The sequence below is a fragment of the Neopelma chrysocephalum genome, unplaced genomic scaffold (assembly GCF_003984885.1).
Source record: "Neopelma chrysocephalum unplaced genomic scaffold, ASM398488v2 Primary Assembly neopelma1_85, whole genome shotgun sequence".
Lineage (NCBI taxonomy): Eukaryota > Metazoa > Chordata > Aves > Passeriformes > Pipridae > Neopelma > Neopelma chrysocephalum.
Window position 1 is genome coordinate 4,608,474 of NW_020897747.1, and position 19,078 is coordinate 4,627,551.

A 19,078-nucleotide genomic window follows, 5' to 3' on the forward strand; every position below is an offset into this window, starting at 1 on the left:
ATTATCAATTAAAATGCTATTTATTAGGGCCAGCAGTATAAGGAAAGAGAGATTAGCATAGATAATCCAGCATCCCTTTAGGCACTGGGAACCCTGTGTTCTGCTGGATTCAACAGGCCTCTGATCCACACCCGGCCTGTGGACCCTGTCTGCAGAAAGGATTACCCCAATTTGGTCTTTTGAGGTGGTGTAGGATTTGCTTGCAAGAAAACAACTCTATTCATCGTTTCTTCTGCCAAGCAGAAAGGATGTTCTCGTGAGAACTTCTTGCTGCACTGTAAGATAAAGGCAAGACCATGCAGGTGTTGTAATTGCTGGTGCAAAGTGGGAGCTGCCTGCTCTGTTAAAATGAGCTGGCTGAGCTGCTCCTGCAGCCAAGGGGTATGTACAACATGGGCATGAAGATACTGTTTGTGCAGCACAGCACAGACTCAGGACAGCTCAGGTTAACTGTTAGGTGGATTACCAGCATCTCGGTGTACAAGTCTCCCAGAAAGTGGCCTGTCAAGGGAGTGAAATGGAGCAAGACAGGATAGAGAAGCCTGTTTCATAAGTTAAATGGAGAAATAATGGCATGGTCCTATCATGTGCAAGTAGTATGGTACAGTTTAGTCTTTGGGAATTTCAGTTATTTCGGTTCCTGTCGTGTGCTAGGAATTTTGTGCTGGATGTGTAGTAGCTTCCTGCAATTAAATTCAATGAGTATAATCCTTCTTTATTCTGCAGCACGTTGATCCGCAAGCTAGGAGGGTTTTTCATTCGTCGGAAGTTGGATCCGAGTCCTGGTCGTAAGGATTTCCTCTACAGAGCTTTGCTCTATGTGGTACGAATTTCTTGTTGTTGTTTCTGTAGGTAGCATTTCAGTTGGGTTCAAGTGGAAAAGTGAGTTCCATCTGTCTGGAGATCTATTTTACTGCTTTGAATTTGTCTTCAGTTTCATGCTGCAAAAAGGGGATTCATTTTTGTATGAACTCTTGAATTTATAGAATTAAAGAAAATTGAATGCTCAGCCCCTTTGAGGATGAGCAGACTTCCACCTTGCATAATCGCTGCTAAAGAATGTGGAATCAATGCTCCCTGAATTAATGTTAAGCTTTGTTTCTCTGATGTCTTTTGTTCTGAGGCATATCTACACTGATTCTGTTAACATAATGGAATTCTCTGTTTATGATGGGTTGATGTAATCCTTTGTGCCATTCAGTATAATAGCTGTATTTGCATCTTGGAAGATGGGATATGCTGGGGAACCAGAAGAAGAGATGAATGTGAATTGACTAGATCAACTGTTGCTAGAGATGCTCTTTGAACAAAAGTCATTATACTGCTTGTATATTCATGCAAATTCAGTTGCAGATTCGTCTGGGTTTGTGTCAAGCATTAATTATTGCTTTTTTTTTTCACAAGTGTTCGTGCCAACTCATGATCTTCCAATGCTTTTAAAAGGAAATGGTTGCTGACAATATATTTCCAATGTGAATTTGCCAATATAATTAGATATTTATTTTTTCTCTTTTCCAATCTTTTTGTATTCAGCACATAGAAGAACTGTTGAGACAGCAACAGTTTTTAGAAATATTCTTGGAAGGCACACGGTCTCGAAGTGGAAAGACATCTGGAGCTAGAGCAGGTCTTTTATCTGTGGTGGTGGATGCTCTCTTCTCAAATGCTACTCCTGATGTCCTAATTATACCCGTGGGAATCTCCTATGATCGCATAATTGAAGGTCACTATAACAGTGAACAGCTGGTAAGAGCAATTGAACAACTTGTTTTGCCTTAGGGATTTTCTGCTTATGTACAGGAAAATGTGTTAGAGTTAAATGACATGGTGGTAGTCCTGTCACAGGTACTCGGGATTAGTGTTGAAGAGCAAAGAGCCATTAATCACAAGACCTCTCTGCTGGAAGTGCTGAGGGACAGGTGACATACTTCCACATGCAGATTCATGACATAACAAATAATATGTTCAAGTGGATCTCTATGGAGAAAAGTAGTTCTCTAGATTTACTTTTAAGTTATAAGGTGTGTCAAAAGCTTTGGCCTTGTTTTGTCTGCTGTTGCATGCATTTTAATTTTAAACATAACCTCTTAATTGCAAAGTGGAAGAAAACCCAAAACAACCACCTCTGTTTTCTAGGGCAAGCCTAAGAAGAATGAAAGTCTTTGGAGTATAGCTAGAGGAGTCTTCAGAATGCTGCGGAAGAATTATGGGTGTGTCAGAGTAGATTTTGCACAACCATTTTCCTTAAAAGTAAGTTTGACTTCTTGAAAATCCATTTGAAGGTTTGACATTTTTGATATTTCAATAATGGGACACATTTATTTTGATTTTTTTCTTTGTGGGTTATCATCAGTGGCATTATCTACTGAAGTCCATTCTGGTAGGACAAAGTACCCCTGTTTTGATGAGTGTGTGAATCTTCAAACACATTTGTGTTAAGCTGAAATAGACTCAAAGCTGATGAAAAGGGTTATGTTAGTTTCGAAATGGTTTAAGTGTTCTTACTGGCGTTCTTTGTTTGTTTAGCAAACAATCTTTAAAATGATCCTTATACCATGCAGTAATCCTTTATGTAGTAGAAACATTAGGAATTGAAGGAGCCTGAATACTGTTTTCCAGTTTAAGTAATTTAATGACATATGCTATTACTGAGGAAGGGTGTTTATCTCACTAGATTTTTGAGATTGCTAAATAAATTAGTAGCTATAAAAGTATTATGATTAGTATATTGTGTATATAGGTTTTTGTAGCTTCTCAGGTAATGTGGTGGTGTGGTAGTATCTGCCTTCACTCTTTAAATCTTCCCTGATCTCTTTGCAGAATCTGCTGATACTATACTTATCTGCATTTCACTAATCTGTATTCTGCCACAGTATGCCTTATTTTTAGTGTGACTTTAATAAGATTAACTACTGCAACAGCAACCTACTAGAACATTATTCAAATTAATTAGGTGTTCTTTTTTCTGCCCTACTTCTCTCAGAAAAGCAGTAGGTTGGAGAGCTTTGGAGGGTTCAGTTACCACAGCATGAAATTATTGTGACCGTCTGCACTGCATTATAATTAGCGTAGTAGGGAAAGATACTAATGCACTTCAAGGAGGAGGTTTGGGCTATTCTTAGTAGGGAGTTAACAATTCTTCTTGGATCAGTGTAAGGAAAAGAAGGTTATCTGCCCTCTTAATCTAGAGAAATGCTAATCAGCAGCCTCTGTCAGGTCTCATTTGTATGTGTATTCCTTATTGTACCTCAGAAGGGTGATAAATGGCATAAATCATTTAAGTATGCCTTAACTAAGATTTGCAGAAGTATAACTGTGGTTATGTCACTGCAGGTTTTTCTAAAGCAGATGAGCTTTGGGGGTTAATTTAGGGCCTCTGCAGTTCTGTGAGCACAGGCTTGGAAGCAGGAGAGAGTGAGCTGGCTGTGGAAGTCTTTTAAGCAGCTTTCCTGGGAGGGAACTGTTTTCCTGAGCAGCAGGTTAAGTGGCTCTTTAGTTTCCCATTCTTTACAGAAACTGAAGGAACACAGAGTCCTGAAAACTGAGCAGTGTAAATGCTAACCTATAAGGAGAGGCTTTTGAGAAATTTGGGATTCAGGAATTCCAAGCATGCAGTGCCCTGCCTGCTTCCTGAGTGCTTAAGCTTATGTCACTGTGAGGGGTCTTGCAACTGGAGTTTGTACACCAGTGTTTACCTACGGAGAAGTTCCCCATCCTGGCATTTGACAAAAGCAGCAGCAAGCAATAATTACTTCATGTTGGTTCTGAGTGGGTATTAGGCTTTGCTCTCACTCATGTTAATGAGGCAGTTCTCATTATTTTAATCGTGGAGAAGCTAGTCTCAAAGGACTTGTTCCCAGCAGGGTGCTGACAGGGGTTATGTATTGTTTTCATTGCATTGTTTTGCATGAAGTACAGATTCCTTGATGTGGGAAGTTTGCTTTTGCATAAAATAAAGTAAAAAGTGAATAAGCTGTTTAAAATTTTAATATCTCTGACCTTATTACTGCTTTTTTAGTGTGAGCTATTTTTAATCACAGTTGCAGTTTGAATAATTGCCTTTTTTCCTATAGTAATATCATCAGTTGAATGGAAGAGTAAGGTGGAAGAAGTATAAAAAATAACAATTCTTCTTTTAATAGGAATATGTAAACAGCCAAAGCCAAAAACTTGTGCCTGCTCCTCTTTCCTTGGAACAAGCTTTGTTACCAGCTATACTTCCGTCAAGGTAGAGATTTTTTTGTGTGTTGTTGAGAGGGAGGACAGGTTGGGATTTGTTTGTTTGTCTTTTTAATGTTCTGCATTACATTCCAAGCTGTGCTTGAACTCCTCAAGGGTAATCTAATTGTTTATAGAAAATTGAAAAGCTTAGACAATTATAACAGCAGTTTTTTATAAGAGTTGCATTCTTTCTGATGAACTCTGTTTAAATAAATTCGAGGAGGCTTTTAAAAGGTTTTTGGGTTTTGTTTTTGTTTGTTTGTTTGTGGGACTGTCACTCAGAACTGCAAAACTGTGGTCAAGAGCTAGATCTGCATTTGTTACAAAGATACACATTTTAGTTGAGGTCTCTGCTGTAACTGTACAAACCTGTGTCCTCCTGGTAGAGACTAAGTCAGTCATTTACCTTTAGAAAGTTGTAGGTCCATAGAAAAGACCATGTCTAGCTTATGGAGAGACTGAGGTCTGTTTGCCTTTTAGGCAGATTTGCTTATTTTACTATTGTCCATATTCATTGAAGGGAAAAGAGCTGTGGGGTGCAATTGGTGTTACAGCAAAGTCATGAATAGCCACAGAACAAGGTTGCAATTTTTCTTTTGGTAGTCTTATCTTAGATTGTTGTTTAGTGTGAAGACATAATCTGTAAAAGTTGGTAGAGCTATTTACGGGGAACATTTTTCTGCCCTTACCAGACTAGAGTGGTGTTTTGTGCTGTATTTTGGTTAGTGTATATAAAAAAAAATCAGTCTAGGTTATTTTACATTTTAATCTAAACCTAAATGTCATCATGTTAATTTTTATTCTGTATTTAGACCTAATGATACTGTGGATGAAAGCGTGGAGGCCTCACTGCCCAACTCCAGGGATATCACCTGTGAACCCTTCAGAAGAGAGCTGATATCCAACTTGGCTGAGCATATTTTATTCAGTAAGTGTTAAGGGTATCACTACCACAGAATCATAGAATGGTTTGGGTAGGAAAGGACCTTAAAGGTTATCCAGTTCCAATGCCCCCTGCCATGGGCACGGACACTTTCCACTAGACCGGGTTGCTGTCAACTACCTCTTTTCTTTTGCTGACTGAATGAATTTGTTGTTTGGTAATGTCATACTTCCTAATTCTCTCCATTCAGGCGATTGTTTCATGACTTCAAATGCTCTCTTGACAATTCTCTACCCCTTGCCTCCCTCTCTCCTCTTCAAAGTTGAATGAACTCTTTTTCTGATTTAGATTTCTGATTAAGCTTTTTGTTCTGTCTGTTTTGCTAACTTTTGTATTGCTTGGACTAGTATACTGAACTTGCTGTGCTCTGAAGTGTTTGATAGTCATACTGGTACGCTGATTTCTTACCTCTTCATGTAAGAAGTTATTGGAGTGTCTGAATGGCATTATTTTAAGATCATACTCTCATGAACTCACCTATCTGCATGGACCAATGTTGCTAGGTTTTATAGGTTATGTGGTGTATGCTTCAGTCAATAGACCTATGATTTGTGGTATAAGAAATGCATACAAAACAGTACTTAGCTTAGTAAACGTTTAAGCTTTATTCGACCTTCTTAGTTCAAGTTACTTTGATTATTTAAATATTGTTACTATATAGACACAACATACTTTGTGTTTCATTCAGTAGGTGCAGTTCGGTGCCAACGACACTATTAATATCACTGTTATTTTTTAAATAATAGGCACTCTTTCACTTGTAATGATGTTCTGAGTGTTTCAGGTGCTTAACGAGTTTATCTTGTTTACCTCTAGCTGCTAACAAGTCCTGTGCTGTGATGTCTACCCACATTGTTGCCTGTTTGTTGCTGTACAGACACAGGCAGGTAAGGCTTCTGTGTTAAATAGTCAAACATTACTTTGGCCTTGTTAACTTAAAAAAAAAAAAAGAATGCATTTTACTATTACTTGATACTGAAAAGAAGAAAGATGCATTTAAATTAAAGTGGATTTTGGGTAGTCTGAGTGCATATATTTTAGTTACTGGTGGATACTTGAAAACAAGCCATTATTGATGGGATGGTGATAAATGCTCATGTGGAAATAGTTCTTTGTAATTCAAAACATTATGCTTTTTTTTTAAAGAGTACATGGGTTTGATTTATTGCATTAAGACTTTTTTAGATCTCAAAACATATTCACTGTTGAATACACTACAAACTAATCCTTTCATTTTCAAATTAATTTTGCTGTTTCCCAGTACTAAAATATTATATCACAATGGCAGAATGATATGAATGCTTAATTCAAGTCTTGTGCATGGGGCTTGGAAGAATTTTTTTTCTCCTACAGGTGTGTTTTGCATTTTTTCTAAAATTCCTTGTCCTCCTAGACTGAAGCTTGTATTGCACATAAATTGAGAATAAATTGAAAAATATTGATCAGATATGTAATCTTCCTTGTGGAGGAGGTATCACCATTCCCATCAGTGCAGTCTTTCCAATTTCCTAAAATAGTAGAGTTAAAGAAACATTTTACAATGTGATCTGAAGCTGTTGTGACAGAAAACAAGAAAAGAAAGTGCTTGAAAAAAGACTTTTCCTCATGTTCCAAGCCAGTTGAACAGTTTTGTTCATTACAATACTCCCAGATAATTGAGCGTTCATTTTATAGCATAGATAATGGGATTACAATATCTCTGACATGTTCTTGAAGAACAACTTGGGTCTCTGCAGGCTGTGAAATAAACCAAGAAGCAAACAAAAATCTTGCATTCCCAAACAGTTGCACTTCTTTAAAAAATATAATGGCATGTAATTCAAAACATGTGGGACTACTTCAGCAAACCTCAGTGAAAATCAGTTTTTCTAATATGACTGTTGTGCTTTGGGTTATTAATAAGTTGTGTATTGTTTGTGTGTTTGCTATATACCTGTTTATGTAGTTTACAGATAAACTCCTGTGCAGAACAATTGTTTCACTGTGTGATTCTGTTTTTATTTCTAGGGAACTGATCTTTCCAGGTTGGTAGAAGATTTCTTCTCCATGAAGGAGGAGGTCTTAGCCCGTGACTTTGACTTGGGATTTTCAGGGAACTCAGATGACGTTGTTATGCATGCCATCCACTTGTTGGGGAACTGTGTAAATATCACGAACACTAGCAGAAACAACGAGTTCTTCGTCACTCCCAGCGTAACGATACCTGCTGTCTTTGAACTCAACTTCTACAGCAATGGAGTATTTCATGTATTTATTAAAGAGGCTGTTATTGGTATGTTTTGGGGTTTTCCTTTATCTTTCTTGGAAGTATCTGTGTATTGGTCACTGCCATAGGCAGGGCACTATCAGAATTTGAGCCAATATGGCAAAACCTGTTTGCCAATATGGCAAAACCTTTGATGAGCAGTATTTTACTGAGCTTCTATTTTGATCTGACATTATTGAACACAAAATAGTGGTGAATTCTGTCTTTATTCTTGAATTGCATGTGTAATGTTTGACTGCTTTTAGGCCTAGAAATAGGCAAAACAGAAGTTTGACGTTTCCTTTGCTATAAAACTTTGGAAAATTAAACTTTGTTTATGTTTCTGCTCTAGCCTGCAGCCTTCATGCTGTTCAGAGTAGGAGGTGCAGAAATGGCACCAATGGTGCTTCTCCCAGTTTGATTAGTCAAGAACACCTGGTCCGAAAAGCTGCCAGCCTGTGTTACTTGCTTTCTAATGAATTTAATGTATCTTTGGTAAGTAACTGCATTAATTGTCCAGGTGTCAAATTTTTGTTCTGCTTGTTACTTTAAAATTAATTGATGCTTTTTGCAAGTGTCACAGCTCTGATCTGTTCACTGTAAGTACAGTCTCCCAGTAATGGTATCGAGGGTTACACACTGAGTGCCACCTGCTGCTCATGGAAGTGCTGCAGTGGGTGATGCTGGGCTGAGCCTGCAGCTTGCCTTTCCTGAGAAGGAAAAGCTGCTCTCTCAGCTTCCCACAATTCAAGGTGGGCTTCTTAATACCACTTAACAAATTTTGTGTCACTGATGTCATTAGACCATCACAGCTGTATTTGCATTCTGCCCAAACTATTTAGTTGTTTTTTTTTTTTACCTAAACAAACACAAGGCTTTAAGAGTACTCAGCTCTTATGAGTTTACATAGATGATTGAAGTTATGCTGGGAACTAAGGCTCCATGTTCTGAAGATATTCCTTATTTGCATAGGAGAGCAATAGTCACAGTGTGCCGCACCTAATACTTAGTGGCAATTTTAAACATGGCCTGACTTCAGTTTTTGTTGTGTTACTAAACACTGAAGAGAGCTGATGTTATCTCATTTTTCAGACACTGTGTACTTTGAACTTTAAGTGCTAGGTGTTTTTTTTCTTATGTGTAGAAATTACTTAAAATTCTAGGGATTATTGAATTAGTTCTTAAATTTGTACTCGTATTTGACTAATGCCTTTTTTACTGAAGCGTAAGCCAAATTTAGTATTTTTGTCTGGGCATTAATGTAAGGTCAGATGGTGAGGTTCTTTAGTAATGTTATCCTTTTGCTTTCAGAGTTAATAATTATTTTCTTTTTAACTAAGAAAATATTTCCTACATGATTACGAACAATGTAAAAGAGGTTGGCATTTTTTTATTCAGAGTTTCAAAACACGTAAGGGAATTTCTTTAAAGTGTACTTCCCTTTAAATTTCAAATAAATCACTGTAGTGAGCCTCAATGATTTGTTTTATGATGGTTGTATTTCAGAATTGTTAACAAACTAAAATTTGGTTAGAGGCGATTAAAAGGGGAGAATATTTAATGTGGCTTTCTATCAGTGGTAATGCATTTCTTAAAAAACTTGGACAGATCCCATTTCACTGTAATTTTTCTAATATCTGCCAGGATAAACACAAGAGGGGTGCATTGGGATTATGCTGCTAAAAGTTTAACAACTTGGATAAAAGGAAAAATACTGCTATATCTAAAACATGCATACTGAACAGGAAATGGTGTTGCTATAATGGGTATAATGGATGTGATTTTTATATTGCATTTCTTTTATGTTGTGCAGCCCTGCCAGGTGATCTATCAAGTTTGCCATGAATCTGTGGAAAGGCTGATACAATATGGCATTCTTCTGGTGGCCGAGGTAAAGTGATAGAGATACTAAGTAGTACACTATACTATAGGTAGTTTATGCTTCATAGTTGTGAGACTTGTTCTAAATATATACTGTTACTGAAAGCTTGTAACAACACATCCAGGACTGAGACTACTTCATTCCTCTGTAAGTGTCAGACATTTGGATATAGTCATCCCGTGATGCCTGATGACTCTGTGTAATTTCATTGTACCAATAAGCCTACTAAGGAAGACACACGTTTTTGTACTGTCTTGTAAAATTGGTATTTAATTTATTATTGGAGCTCTTTCAGTTGCAGCATAGCTGCATGGATGTTTACTTTCTACTCTACAGGAATCAGGAGTCCAGATCTTTTGTCATTCTTTGATTCCTTTGCATACATCTTGGAATTACTGTAAAATCTCCTCAGCTGGCACAGGTTGCAGTTTCAGGGCTGTGGGGGAGTCGCTGTGTGGTGCCATCTGTCAGAGGTGTGCAGCATAAAGAAAACTTGAGGAACAGGGGCAGCTGATTCAGCATGTCTTTGCTTCCCAAGCTTTTTTTGTGCACTGTAAACAAGCCGTGACACCCTCCAGGAAGAAGCAAGAAAGTCATAGAATCATAGAATCAGGCGGGTTGGAAGGGAACTCTGAGATCATCAAGTCCAACCCTTGATCCAACACTGCTATGGTTACCAGACCATGGCACTAAGTGCCACATCCAGTCTCGTCTTAAAAACCTTCAGGGACGGAGAATCCACCACTTCCCTGGTAGCCCATTCCAATGTCTGATTGCCCTCTCAGTAAAGAATTTCTTCCTAATATCTAACCTAAACCTCCTCTGGCAGAGCTTAAGATCATGCCCTCTTGTCTTGCTGATAGCTTCCTGGAAGAAGAGACCAACCCCCACCTGGCTACAACCTCCTGTCAGGGAGCTGTAGAGAGTGATGAGGTCTCCCCTGAGCCTCCTCTTCTCCAGGCTGAACAACCCCAGCTTCCTCAGCCTCTCCTCATAGGACTTGTGCTCAAGTCCCTTCACCAGCCTCATTGCTCTGCTCCATTTGAGGTGCTCCATATTGAGGTGCTCCTGCTCCAGCACCTCAATATCCTTCCTGAACTGAGGGGCCCAGAACTGGACACAGCACTCGAGGTGTGGCCTCACCAGCGCTGAGTCCAGGGGAAGAATCACTTCCCTGGTCCTGCTACCACACTGTTTCTGATAGTGGCCAGGATGCCATTGGCCTTCTTGGCCACCTGGGCACACTCTGGCTCATGTTCAGCTTCCTGTCAATCCAAACTCCCAGGTCCCTCTCTGCCTGGCTGCTCTCCAGCCACTCTGTGCCCAGCCTGTAGCACTGCAGGGGATTGTTGTGGCCAAAGTGCAGGACCTGGCACTTGGCCTTGTAATGTAAATGTAAAGATCATGAGGAGAAGTGTTTGGCTGCTTTCTTCTTGCAGCCCTCCAGTCTCAAAGGAGGTTAGAGCTGCTTCTGGTGTGTTTGTTAATGGCCATTGCTTCACTCTAATCATAGTGCATGCCTTTTGATACGTGCTTCTGGTTTTAATGTTTGTTACCATAGGTACTATTTACTTGTTATAGCTGAATATTAAATATTCCCCTCTGGAATTACTTCTGCTTCCTTTTTATCTGAACTACTCATGTGTTGTCATGCATTAGATTGCAATCATCATTAGATAAATCAAAAAATTAATGCTAATCAGAATTTAGGAAGAAACCTGTGTGTTCCATACCTGGGGACATATGAGGAAAATAGGTGTGGACAGCAGTAGATGTGCACTTCTGTGTAGTCAAGCATGAAATTGGTCCTCAGGGTTCTTCTATAAGTTTTGGTTGTTGTGTCTGGTACTTCACTGTTTATAGCTGTGAGATAGTTACCTATTAGGCAGTATAGAAATATCTGTTTGTAATGTCTGACATAAACCACCAGTGCAACATCTGAATGCTGAAAAATGAGATATATTCCCTCATTAAATTTTTTAGACTTGGGAGACCTCTGTACCTGCTTTTAAAATGTTAAAAATTTGCATAATCAATGCAAACAGTGTAAGCAATGGTTGTTTCCCAACCTCAGAGAAGCTGGCAATGCTTGTGGGGTTTTTACAGTGTGTTCTTTAAGAAAGGTGGATAGCTTCTGTCCCTTGTAATGATTTCAGTTTACTGCCGACATTAACACATCAATCAATTTCCCATTAAATTGAGCCTGACTGACCCATGGCTTTTTAAAAAATTGTTCTGTGATTCTAGTGACTACATCAAAAACTAGCAAATATTCCTAACACATAGTGATCTCTTTGGGATTTATTTTTAAGGTTGTTTTATGACCTTTGCTTCATTGAAAATAAAATATTTTATCAGAGTGCCAGACTGGAAGGATGTCATTCTTCATTTGCTGCAGAGGCCTTTTTCTTTCTCATGAATATTATCACAGTAATCCCATGAACAACGTGTCTGTTATCCATTTAGTTGTAATGTTTTCTGATTTCCATTTCTAAATGGAATAAAGATGCAAGGGTATTTCCTTTTTGACTCAGCAATGCTGAACTTTGAAAAATCTTCCTCTTCTGCTGCTTTGAGCAAAACAAATAATGGTGAATGATTGATGCTAAGGTCTCTCTTGTTCTTCTGAGTGTGTGTTTAATATCCCTAAAACTCATTTCTGAAGATGCATTGTTAAAATTGAATGTTGCATCAAACATTCATTGATCAGGTGGAGTATTTCTGTGGAACCTCATTTATTGTAGACCTGAACTTCTGACATGCCTGCCTCAACATAATCAAGGTTTAAATAATTTGTGGCCTTCTTGATTTAAACTGACTCATTCTGTTCCAACCCATATCTCACTTGGGGACAAATGCAAGAACATCATCATTAGAGGCAATAAGTTGCTACTTTCAAACAGCAACTTGTAACATTCTGCATTGAGTTTAAGCTATTGTAATACAATAACACAGAGTTTACTACTCTGTGTTTGAGGCAACTGTAGTACAGAGGTTAGCAACGCCACAACTAGAGAGCTTCTCAACTGTCTATCCTAACACAGCTGAAAGCGCTTGGCAGCTGCTACTGCATGGCCTCTGGCAGGAAGATTCAGCAACACTTGCAAAGATTTTTAACTTTAAAGCGACAGGGAAACTAAAGAAAAACATTTTTTTTCACCAAATGTCTCTTCTCCCTTCTCAATGCTGTCTATAATTGAGTCACCTGCTTCCATTAAATATTGGTTAATAAACAGACTGGTTTAGTCAGATAAGGTTATAAAAAACCCCTATTGCTTGCCTGGATTTGGACCTCTTACCTATTTACCACCTTGTCTTTCAAATTTAAGCAGGATGATCAGGAGGATGTTAGCCCCAGTCTTACAGAACACCAATGGAATAAAAAACTCCCTGAGCCATTATCTTGGAGAAGTGACGAGGAAGATGAAGACAGTGATTTTGGAGAAGAGCAGAGAGATTGCTACCTGAAGGTAATATTTCTCTAAGGCTAATAATATTGAACTCTCTTGTGAGAGATACAAACTACTGTGCTCATTTAGGATGGGTAATTATAATTCTTTTAGTTGGTTGGTTTTGGTTTTTGTTTGTTTTGTTTGTTTGTTTTTATTATTATTATTTTGTTGTTGGTTTGCAGTATTAGTCTGTAGTATTCTTGTACAGTCAGCAAAATACCTTTCTGTCCTTTACATGAGGAAAACAGCTGAAGAAACATCAAATAATCTTTTAGGGAGATGGAAGAGCAATTATTATAAATACTCAAGTGTCTTAGTTTTAGTCTTTACTGACTGCGTGCACTCTAAAAGGGGCACATTGAGCTGGTATTTATATTCAGCCTATATTTCACTTCATAGATTGCTCATGTTGAATTTAGGTATGTTACCAGTTTTCTCACAGAGCTGACAAATGCTCTTTAGGATATCTTGTTAACAATTGAAAACATCTGTCCATCTCTGTGAATGCATGGCAACCCTTCTGTTGGCTGTAGAACAGTATGATGTCTTTAATTTTATCTTAGAAAAATAGTAGTACCTCGGAGGAGAAAAAAACAGCATCGATCTGTGATGTGCATTGCCTGTTCTGTGCCTCATGGTAAACTGCCTTTTTGCTATGCTTCCATAATGTTCTGTGTCCCCATACTCCTTTTTGTACAGAGAATTATTTTGGCTGCCATTTTGCCATGTTCTGTCTTGGAGATCATATGTTATTTCTGCTGGTCTCTGTCACTGAACCTTTTTTTGCCTTTTCTTAGGTGAGCCAGTCTCAAGAGCACCAGCAGTACATCACTTTCCTGCAGAGGTTATTGGGACCTTTACTGGAGGCATATAGCTCTGCTGTCATCTTTGTGCACAATTTTAGTGGTCCTGTTTTAGAATCTGAATATATTCAAAAGCTACACAAGCACTTAATAAGCAGGACGGAGAGGAATGTTGCTGTGTATGGTATGTTAAACTGGGTTTAGAACTGGAATTGATTTATTCTATTCTTCCTACCACAAGGTAGCCCAAATTAAATTGCAGTTTGTTTATCCCTGCATTTTCTTTCTTGCAGCTGAGAGTGCTACCTACAGTCATGTGAAAAATGCAGTGAAAGTGTTCAAGGACATTGGGGTAAGTGTTTGGTGCTCAAATCTGATGACTATTAAGTTTCATTTTAATAATGAGCACAATTTTGACTTTTAAAGACATCTCTTTAGTGGCAGTTTAAAGTTTGTGAATGTGTCTGTGGAAATGTATTGTGGGTTTTGAGCATTTTGGTTACTTCAGGCTCAGGGCTGTAAAAGAAAGAGCACAAGTTTCAGAACAGGGCATTCCTTGCCCATGGGAAGACCTGTCTTGTTGACTGGGTGACCAGACATTTTTATTCACAGAAAACGAAGTGCCTCTGCTCTACTCCATGTCCTTGTTGAACAATATTGAAAGGCTGAGAGCATGTTCTGTGCTTAGTAACATCTAAATTTAATTTTGAAGACTACTTAAATCTTAAAAAAAGCATTAGTTACTGAATTTTGGCTTAGCAGTGATTGATCTACAGCAGAACCATCCTTGTAGAGCTCCAGTGTCCACCACGAGGCTACAGGCATTTTTTAAAATAAACATTAAATTTTGCACATTACCAGTAGCATTTTGAATTTTAAATCACCTCTTTAGATTTTGTAAGTGAAGCATTTTTCCTTCATCAGAATGACATGGCTTCCTGAATTCCAGATGTGATTTAGCATTATAATTTTGAAAGTATCATCATTTAGGCAAAATTTTGCTAGATATGGGATTTGAAACTTCTGTGTTTAAGTTCTGATGTATTAAATAATCTAACAATAGGTGGCCTATAGTAAAGGTATCTTCCTATAAATGTAAGAGCTGTGAAGAAAGCGTGTATCAAATCCATCATTTTCCAACAGCAAGATAAAGAAGTGAAACTAGGTAGCGTCTGCTGAGCATCCATGTAGAGCATAGCATCTGAATTCTTGTTTTCAAAGTGCTCACACTTCCAATTCAGATGCCTTTTAATTGGGTGTTTTACCTCTCACTGTTAAGAGTTGGCTGTTTATCATACACCGTACTTATTTCTGAGTTTCTCTTCTTCCATACCACTTGAACACCTAAAGGCATTGCCACCTAAGCCTTCGAGGAAGGAAAAAAAAAGTCTTGTAAATGAGGGAAAACTTAGTATAGGCTGTAAAATTTTAATCGCAAAAGAAAGGAAATTCCTTTAACGTGGTGATACATATGTTCATGCTGTGCTTTAGGTTTTCAAACAGACGAAGCAGAGCAAAGACACCATTCTGGAACTAAGCACGACGTTCCTACCTCAGCGCAACAGGCAAAAACTACTGGAATTTGTCATGAGCTTCATGGTATTGTAGACCACATACAGCACCTTGTCCAGGGACATGAAGACAGGTTTTGAGACTGTGGCAAAGCCTGGGGACATTTGCTAATCCTTCAAAGTGTAAGGTGCCACTGTCCGGGTAAGGCCTTCTCTGACTTGAACTACTGGAAGACAAGTGCCTTCTTACATATGCATTTATGGGTTTCTTACAGTCCCAGTCCTGTTGTAATACAGCGATACTCAGATGACACTTTGGATACAAGTAATTAAACAAATTGCAAAAAATAAGATAAATTATTAGAATTAGATGTAAAATGAAGAATGAAGTTTTATCAGTGTTACATTTTAAATATACTTTTAAAGGCTGTAACAGATGCACAAGTACACACCTTAGTGATCTGTAGCTAACCCTGAGATCTTGAGTTTAGTGGCAGCACAGCTTATGGCATAAACAAATAACTTTCATTCCAATTCCGTTTTATTGTTTTAAATAAATGGTTTAAAATTTTTGCTTAGGCAGGCTATATATTTCATGGATAAAGCCATAGTTTTTCATAAATGTTAACATAAATGCCAAAATTCTAGTGGGAATTACAGTTACAGACATCTGAGAATAACGATCATGTAGCAGAAGATTGTGAGAAACGTCAGCAGGCACACCTTGCACTGTTAGAGCTGTGTAGTGCAGTGGTAAATTGCACTAATCACTGCTGTCAGGAAGAATGTGAGAGTAGTGTTCTTGTTTTTATTGTGGCATCTGTCACTCAGCCAGATGAAAGTCAGGAGACAGTTGCCTGAATGTGAATATGTTATCTTAGATTATTATTTAATTGAAAAAAACTGTTAAGTTTGGGGAGTTTTTTGTTTGGTTGTTTTTTTTAATTAATAGAATGTCAGATTTTTTTTAAGTGGAGTAAAGACTTGATTTGGTGAAATAATTTTTAATTTTGGCTCTGAAAATGTCAGCAATAACTTCTGCAATTCTTTGGAAACAAATGTTCACATTGGATTCTGTTGCTGAACAGATCTAAATTGGCATGAAGTAGTACCTCTAGAAACACAGAAATATAAACAATGTACTTTTGACTGTGATCTAACTGACAAAAAAAATATAATTCATAAAAAAACCTGAATGATGAATAAATTCTGTCCTATGAAACAGGACTCTGGTCTTGCAATTTGATCCTTTTGCATGGAGGACTTGCACTGTAGATTTCGTCTTCTCTTCATGTGAGTGGAGATTAGATTGCAACTTGTAGTCCTGTATTTTAGTACAGCTGATCCAGCTGAAGCAGTACCTTGGTGGTATGTGAAGCTGGTTTGCTTGTGAAATGTGTTTTCCCTCCTTTAGATTGCCTTCTAGATGAGGTGATACTTCCAAATGAGGGAAATCAAACATTTCAGTTGCTGCATTGCTTTGCTTGATTCTCATGTCCTGGCCTTGTGAGCAGAAAATCCCCCAAACTTCATCATGTAATCTCTGTTGCTTAACATAAATATGGAAAAGCATACTTGAATCCCAGCACTTGCACTGTTATGCCAGCACAAAACTGATGCACAGAAATTAGACTTTGTGGCCGAGGACCTTGCGTTTGTACTGCACATTTGTCAACAAGAATATTTCTGTAAATTTTTTTATTAAATGCTATTAATATTTGAAACCTGCAGTTTATAGTTTGTTAGCATTATACTGTTAGCACTGTGAGACGCACATGTTTTGTCACTAAACCAGGTGCTCTACAACACTTAAAGAATTTCTGAACCAAAGCTACATTAATATGGGTAAACACTGACCCTGGAGTCGCTTGTGTTCTTATGTCTTTCTGCTGTCTCAGCAGGACAGTGACTACATCACATATAGTTTTTGTGAAGTCTACTAACTGTTTAGGAAGCAGTTTCATCTCATATTCACTGATGTGCACTGTTTCTTCACCTGATGAATTCTCCATACAACGTTTGTTGCTGATGGCTTCCATTTAATGTCAAAAAAAGACTAGGTGCTTCTGAATAACAAGCTCTCATAGTTTACTGCATTTCAGTAAATCTGGAGTGTACTAGCAGCGAAGATTGTACATAAAAGTTTTTTAAAAATGAAGCAATATGAAGCAAACAAAACTTGGGGCATTTTATTACTATGTTTTGCCAATGGAGGTATTAGTTACCATAAAACCCAGGAGTACTGTGGTCACTGGAGTGTTCTGGCTAGGTGTTGCAACTAAGATACTTTATGGCTTATATTTAAAAAAAAAATAAAAAAATAAATCTGGTTAATATAAATCAGTGAGTGGGTAGGGCAATAACGCATGTGAATACACATTAATGAATGCTTATATATGCAGAGGGAGGGGGCACCTCTAAAATTGATTTATTTTGTATGAAAAAACCTGCATGTGAGAGATGGGTACTACGAATCATATGCCACTGGAAGCCTTTGCATTCTGCTGCAAATGTGTACGTATACATGTATATATGCAAGTGTGTATGTTATGACACACAACATCTATGCTTTTCCCTCAAATTAAAGCACAGAATATAAAATTATAAGGCTGTAACAGTCAAAAACTAAACCCAACACTTGCACTGTATTTACACCTTCAGTGTCTTATGATTTTATTAACTTCTCATATTTCCTTTGCTGATAGAAATCCAGGTTGAGTTGATTTCAGTAAGTTAACCAGTAAAGAAGAAAGGACTGGCCCTGAATTACCACAAATGTATTTTAAGACTCTTATAAAGACTTACATGAATCTCGTCATTCATATGAGCATAATACTCAGGTGTGCAAGTCTTTTTGGGCCAGGATCTTTCATGATATGAGAAAATTAATCTTTCCATACATATCCTGTAGTTCTCACGTTTTTAGAGTGATGGAAATGTAGAATTCCACTTGCCATGCCGCCACAGCAATCCAGGGCCCCACTGATCATAGTCTTGGTTGTGTATTTACTTTTTACTGACACTGAGGTCGAAGGCACAGCTGCCTTCCCGTTGACAGCATAGGGCTTTACTCACCCATCTCTGGTTAGGAAGCATATGCACACACTTGCATTCAACTGCCTGCTCCACAGGGAAGCATCCCAGTCACCAATGTAGAAGAAGGTTGAGCTGGGAAGTGATATAAGATACTGTTGCTTTTGTGTTTCTGTGCTACTGAGCCAGGAACTGCTGACTTGAGAATGTTACCACGTTTTACCTGTTATGTGTAATGCTGTGTCTGTTTTAGAAGCACAGAGGTGTACTGGAGTCATTTTAATAAATTAAACTGTTTGCTAATATGACATTTGACAAGCTCTTGTAGTGTTCTTTTGATTTTTTTTTTGTCTGTTTTATTGGGTTTTTTTTAAATAACTTGCTGAGATAATTCATTCACTAACTTTGTCCCACTGCAGGGAGTTTCTGAAATTAAACCATGAAAACTTTCATTGTAGATGTATCTCTTAACAGTGTATGTGCTGGAGCAGAGCCATTTAAAAAGCAGATTGAGGTGACATCTTGACTCCTGAGCTGCTATCTCTTTTGTTGTGAAATGGAGGTGCCATTTTGCTTCTCTGTTTCCCCATCCCTGCAAGGCTCTTGTACATGGAGTTCTTCTGGAGTTCCTCTCGCCTCCTGGGGGAGTGTGTGTGTCATGCAGGAGCCTGGGATGGCTCTGATGCTGCAGACTGTGCCTTCTTGTGGTGATTTCAAGCTGACCTGGAGTTCAATAAGCACCTGTCAGCAGTTGTGACAGCATCTGGAAATGTGAATTAATTGGAGTGGGGCTTTAATATAATAAAACCTGCATAGATGATCATTACCTAAATTGAGAAGGAGGGATGCTGCTTCACTCTTCAGGAAAAAAAAAAGTTATAATCAGCTGATTCTTTAAGAGGCCTCTAGCAATGTTCACATGCAAGCAAGGCTTGCCTAATTGACAACTCTAGGCTGAAGCAGGAAACTTAAAATTCAATTATTGCCA

At 38.1% G+C, this 19,078-nt stretch overlaps 1 protein-coding gene across 2 annotated transcripts in view; it reads left to right on the forward strand.

Moving 5' to 3' along the window:
* GPAM (glycerol-3-phosphate acyltransferase, mitochondrial) overlaps positions 1–18,400 on the forward strand; it is a 32,336-nt gene extending 13,936 nt beyond the window's left edge. The window contains exons 9-21 of one of the 2 annotated variants that reach the window (XM_027692143.1): positions 727–823; positions 1,534–1,746; positions 2,137–2,250; positions 4,143–4,228; positions 5,034–5,149; positions 5,981–6,051; positions 7,172–7,436; positions 7,762–7,904; positions 9,223–9,300; positions 12,621–12,761; positions 13,541–13,730; positions 13,840–13,898; positions 15,038–18,400. In XM_027692143.1, coding sequence (XP_027547944.1) covers positions 727–823; positions 1,534–1,746; positions 2,137–2,250; positions 4,143–4,228; positions 5,034–5,149; positions 5,981–6,051; positions 7,172–7,436; positions 7,762–7,904; positions 9,223–9,300; positions 12,621–12,761; positions 13,541–13,730; positions 13,840–13,898; positions 15,038–15,154 — 1,690 coding nt within the window. In that variant the 3' untranslated portion in view covers positions 15,155–18,400. The remainder of the gene's footprint in view (positions 1–726; positions 824–1,533; positions 1,747–2,136; positions 2,251–4,142; positions 4,229–5,033; positions 5,150–5,980; positions 6,052–7,171; positions 7,437–7,761; positions 7,905–9,222; positions 9,301–12,620; positions 12,762–13,540; positions 13,731–13,839; positions 13,899–15,037) is intronic. The other variant, XM_027692144.1, reaches the window with a different exon arrangement.
* Positions 18,401–19,078: the final 678 nt, after the last annotated feature.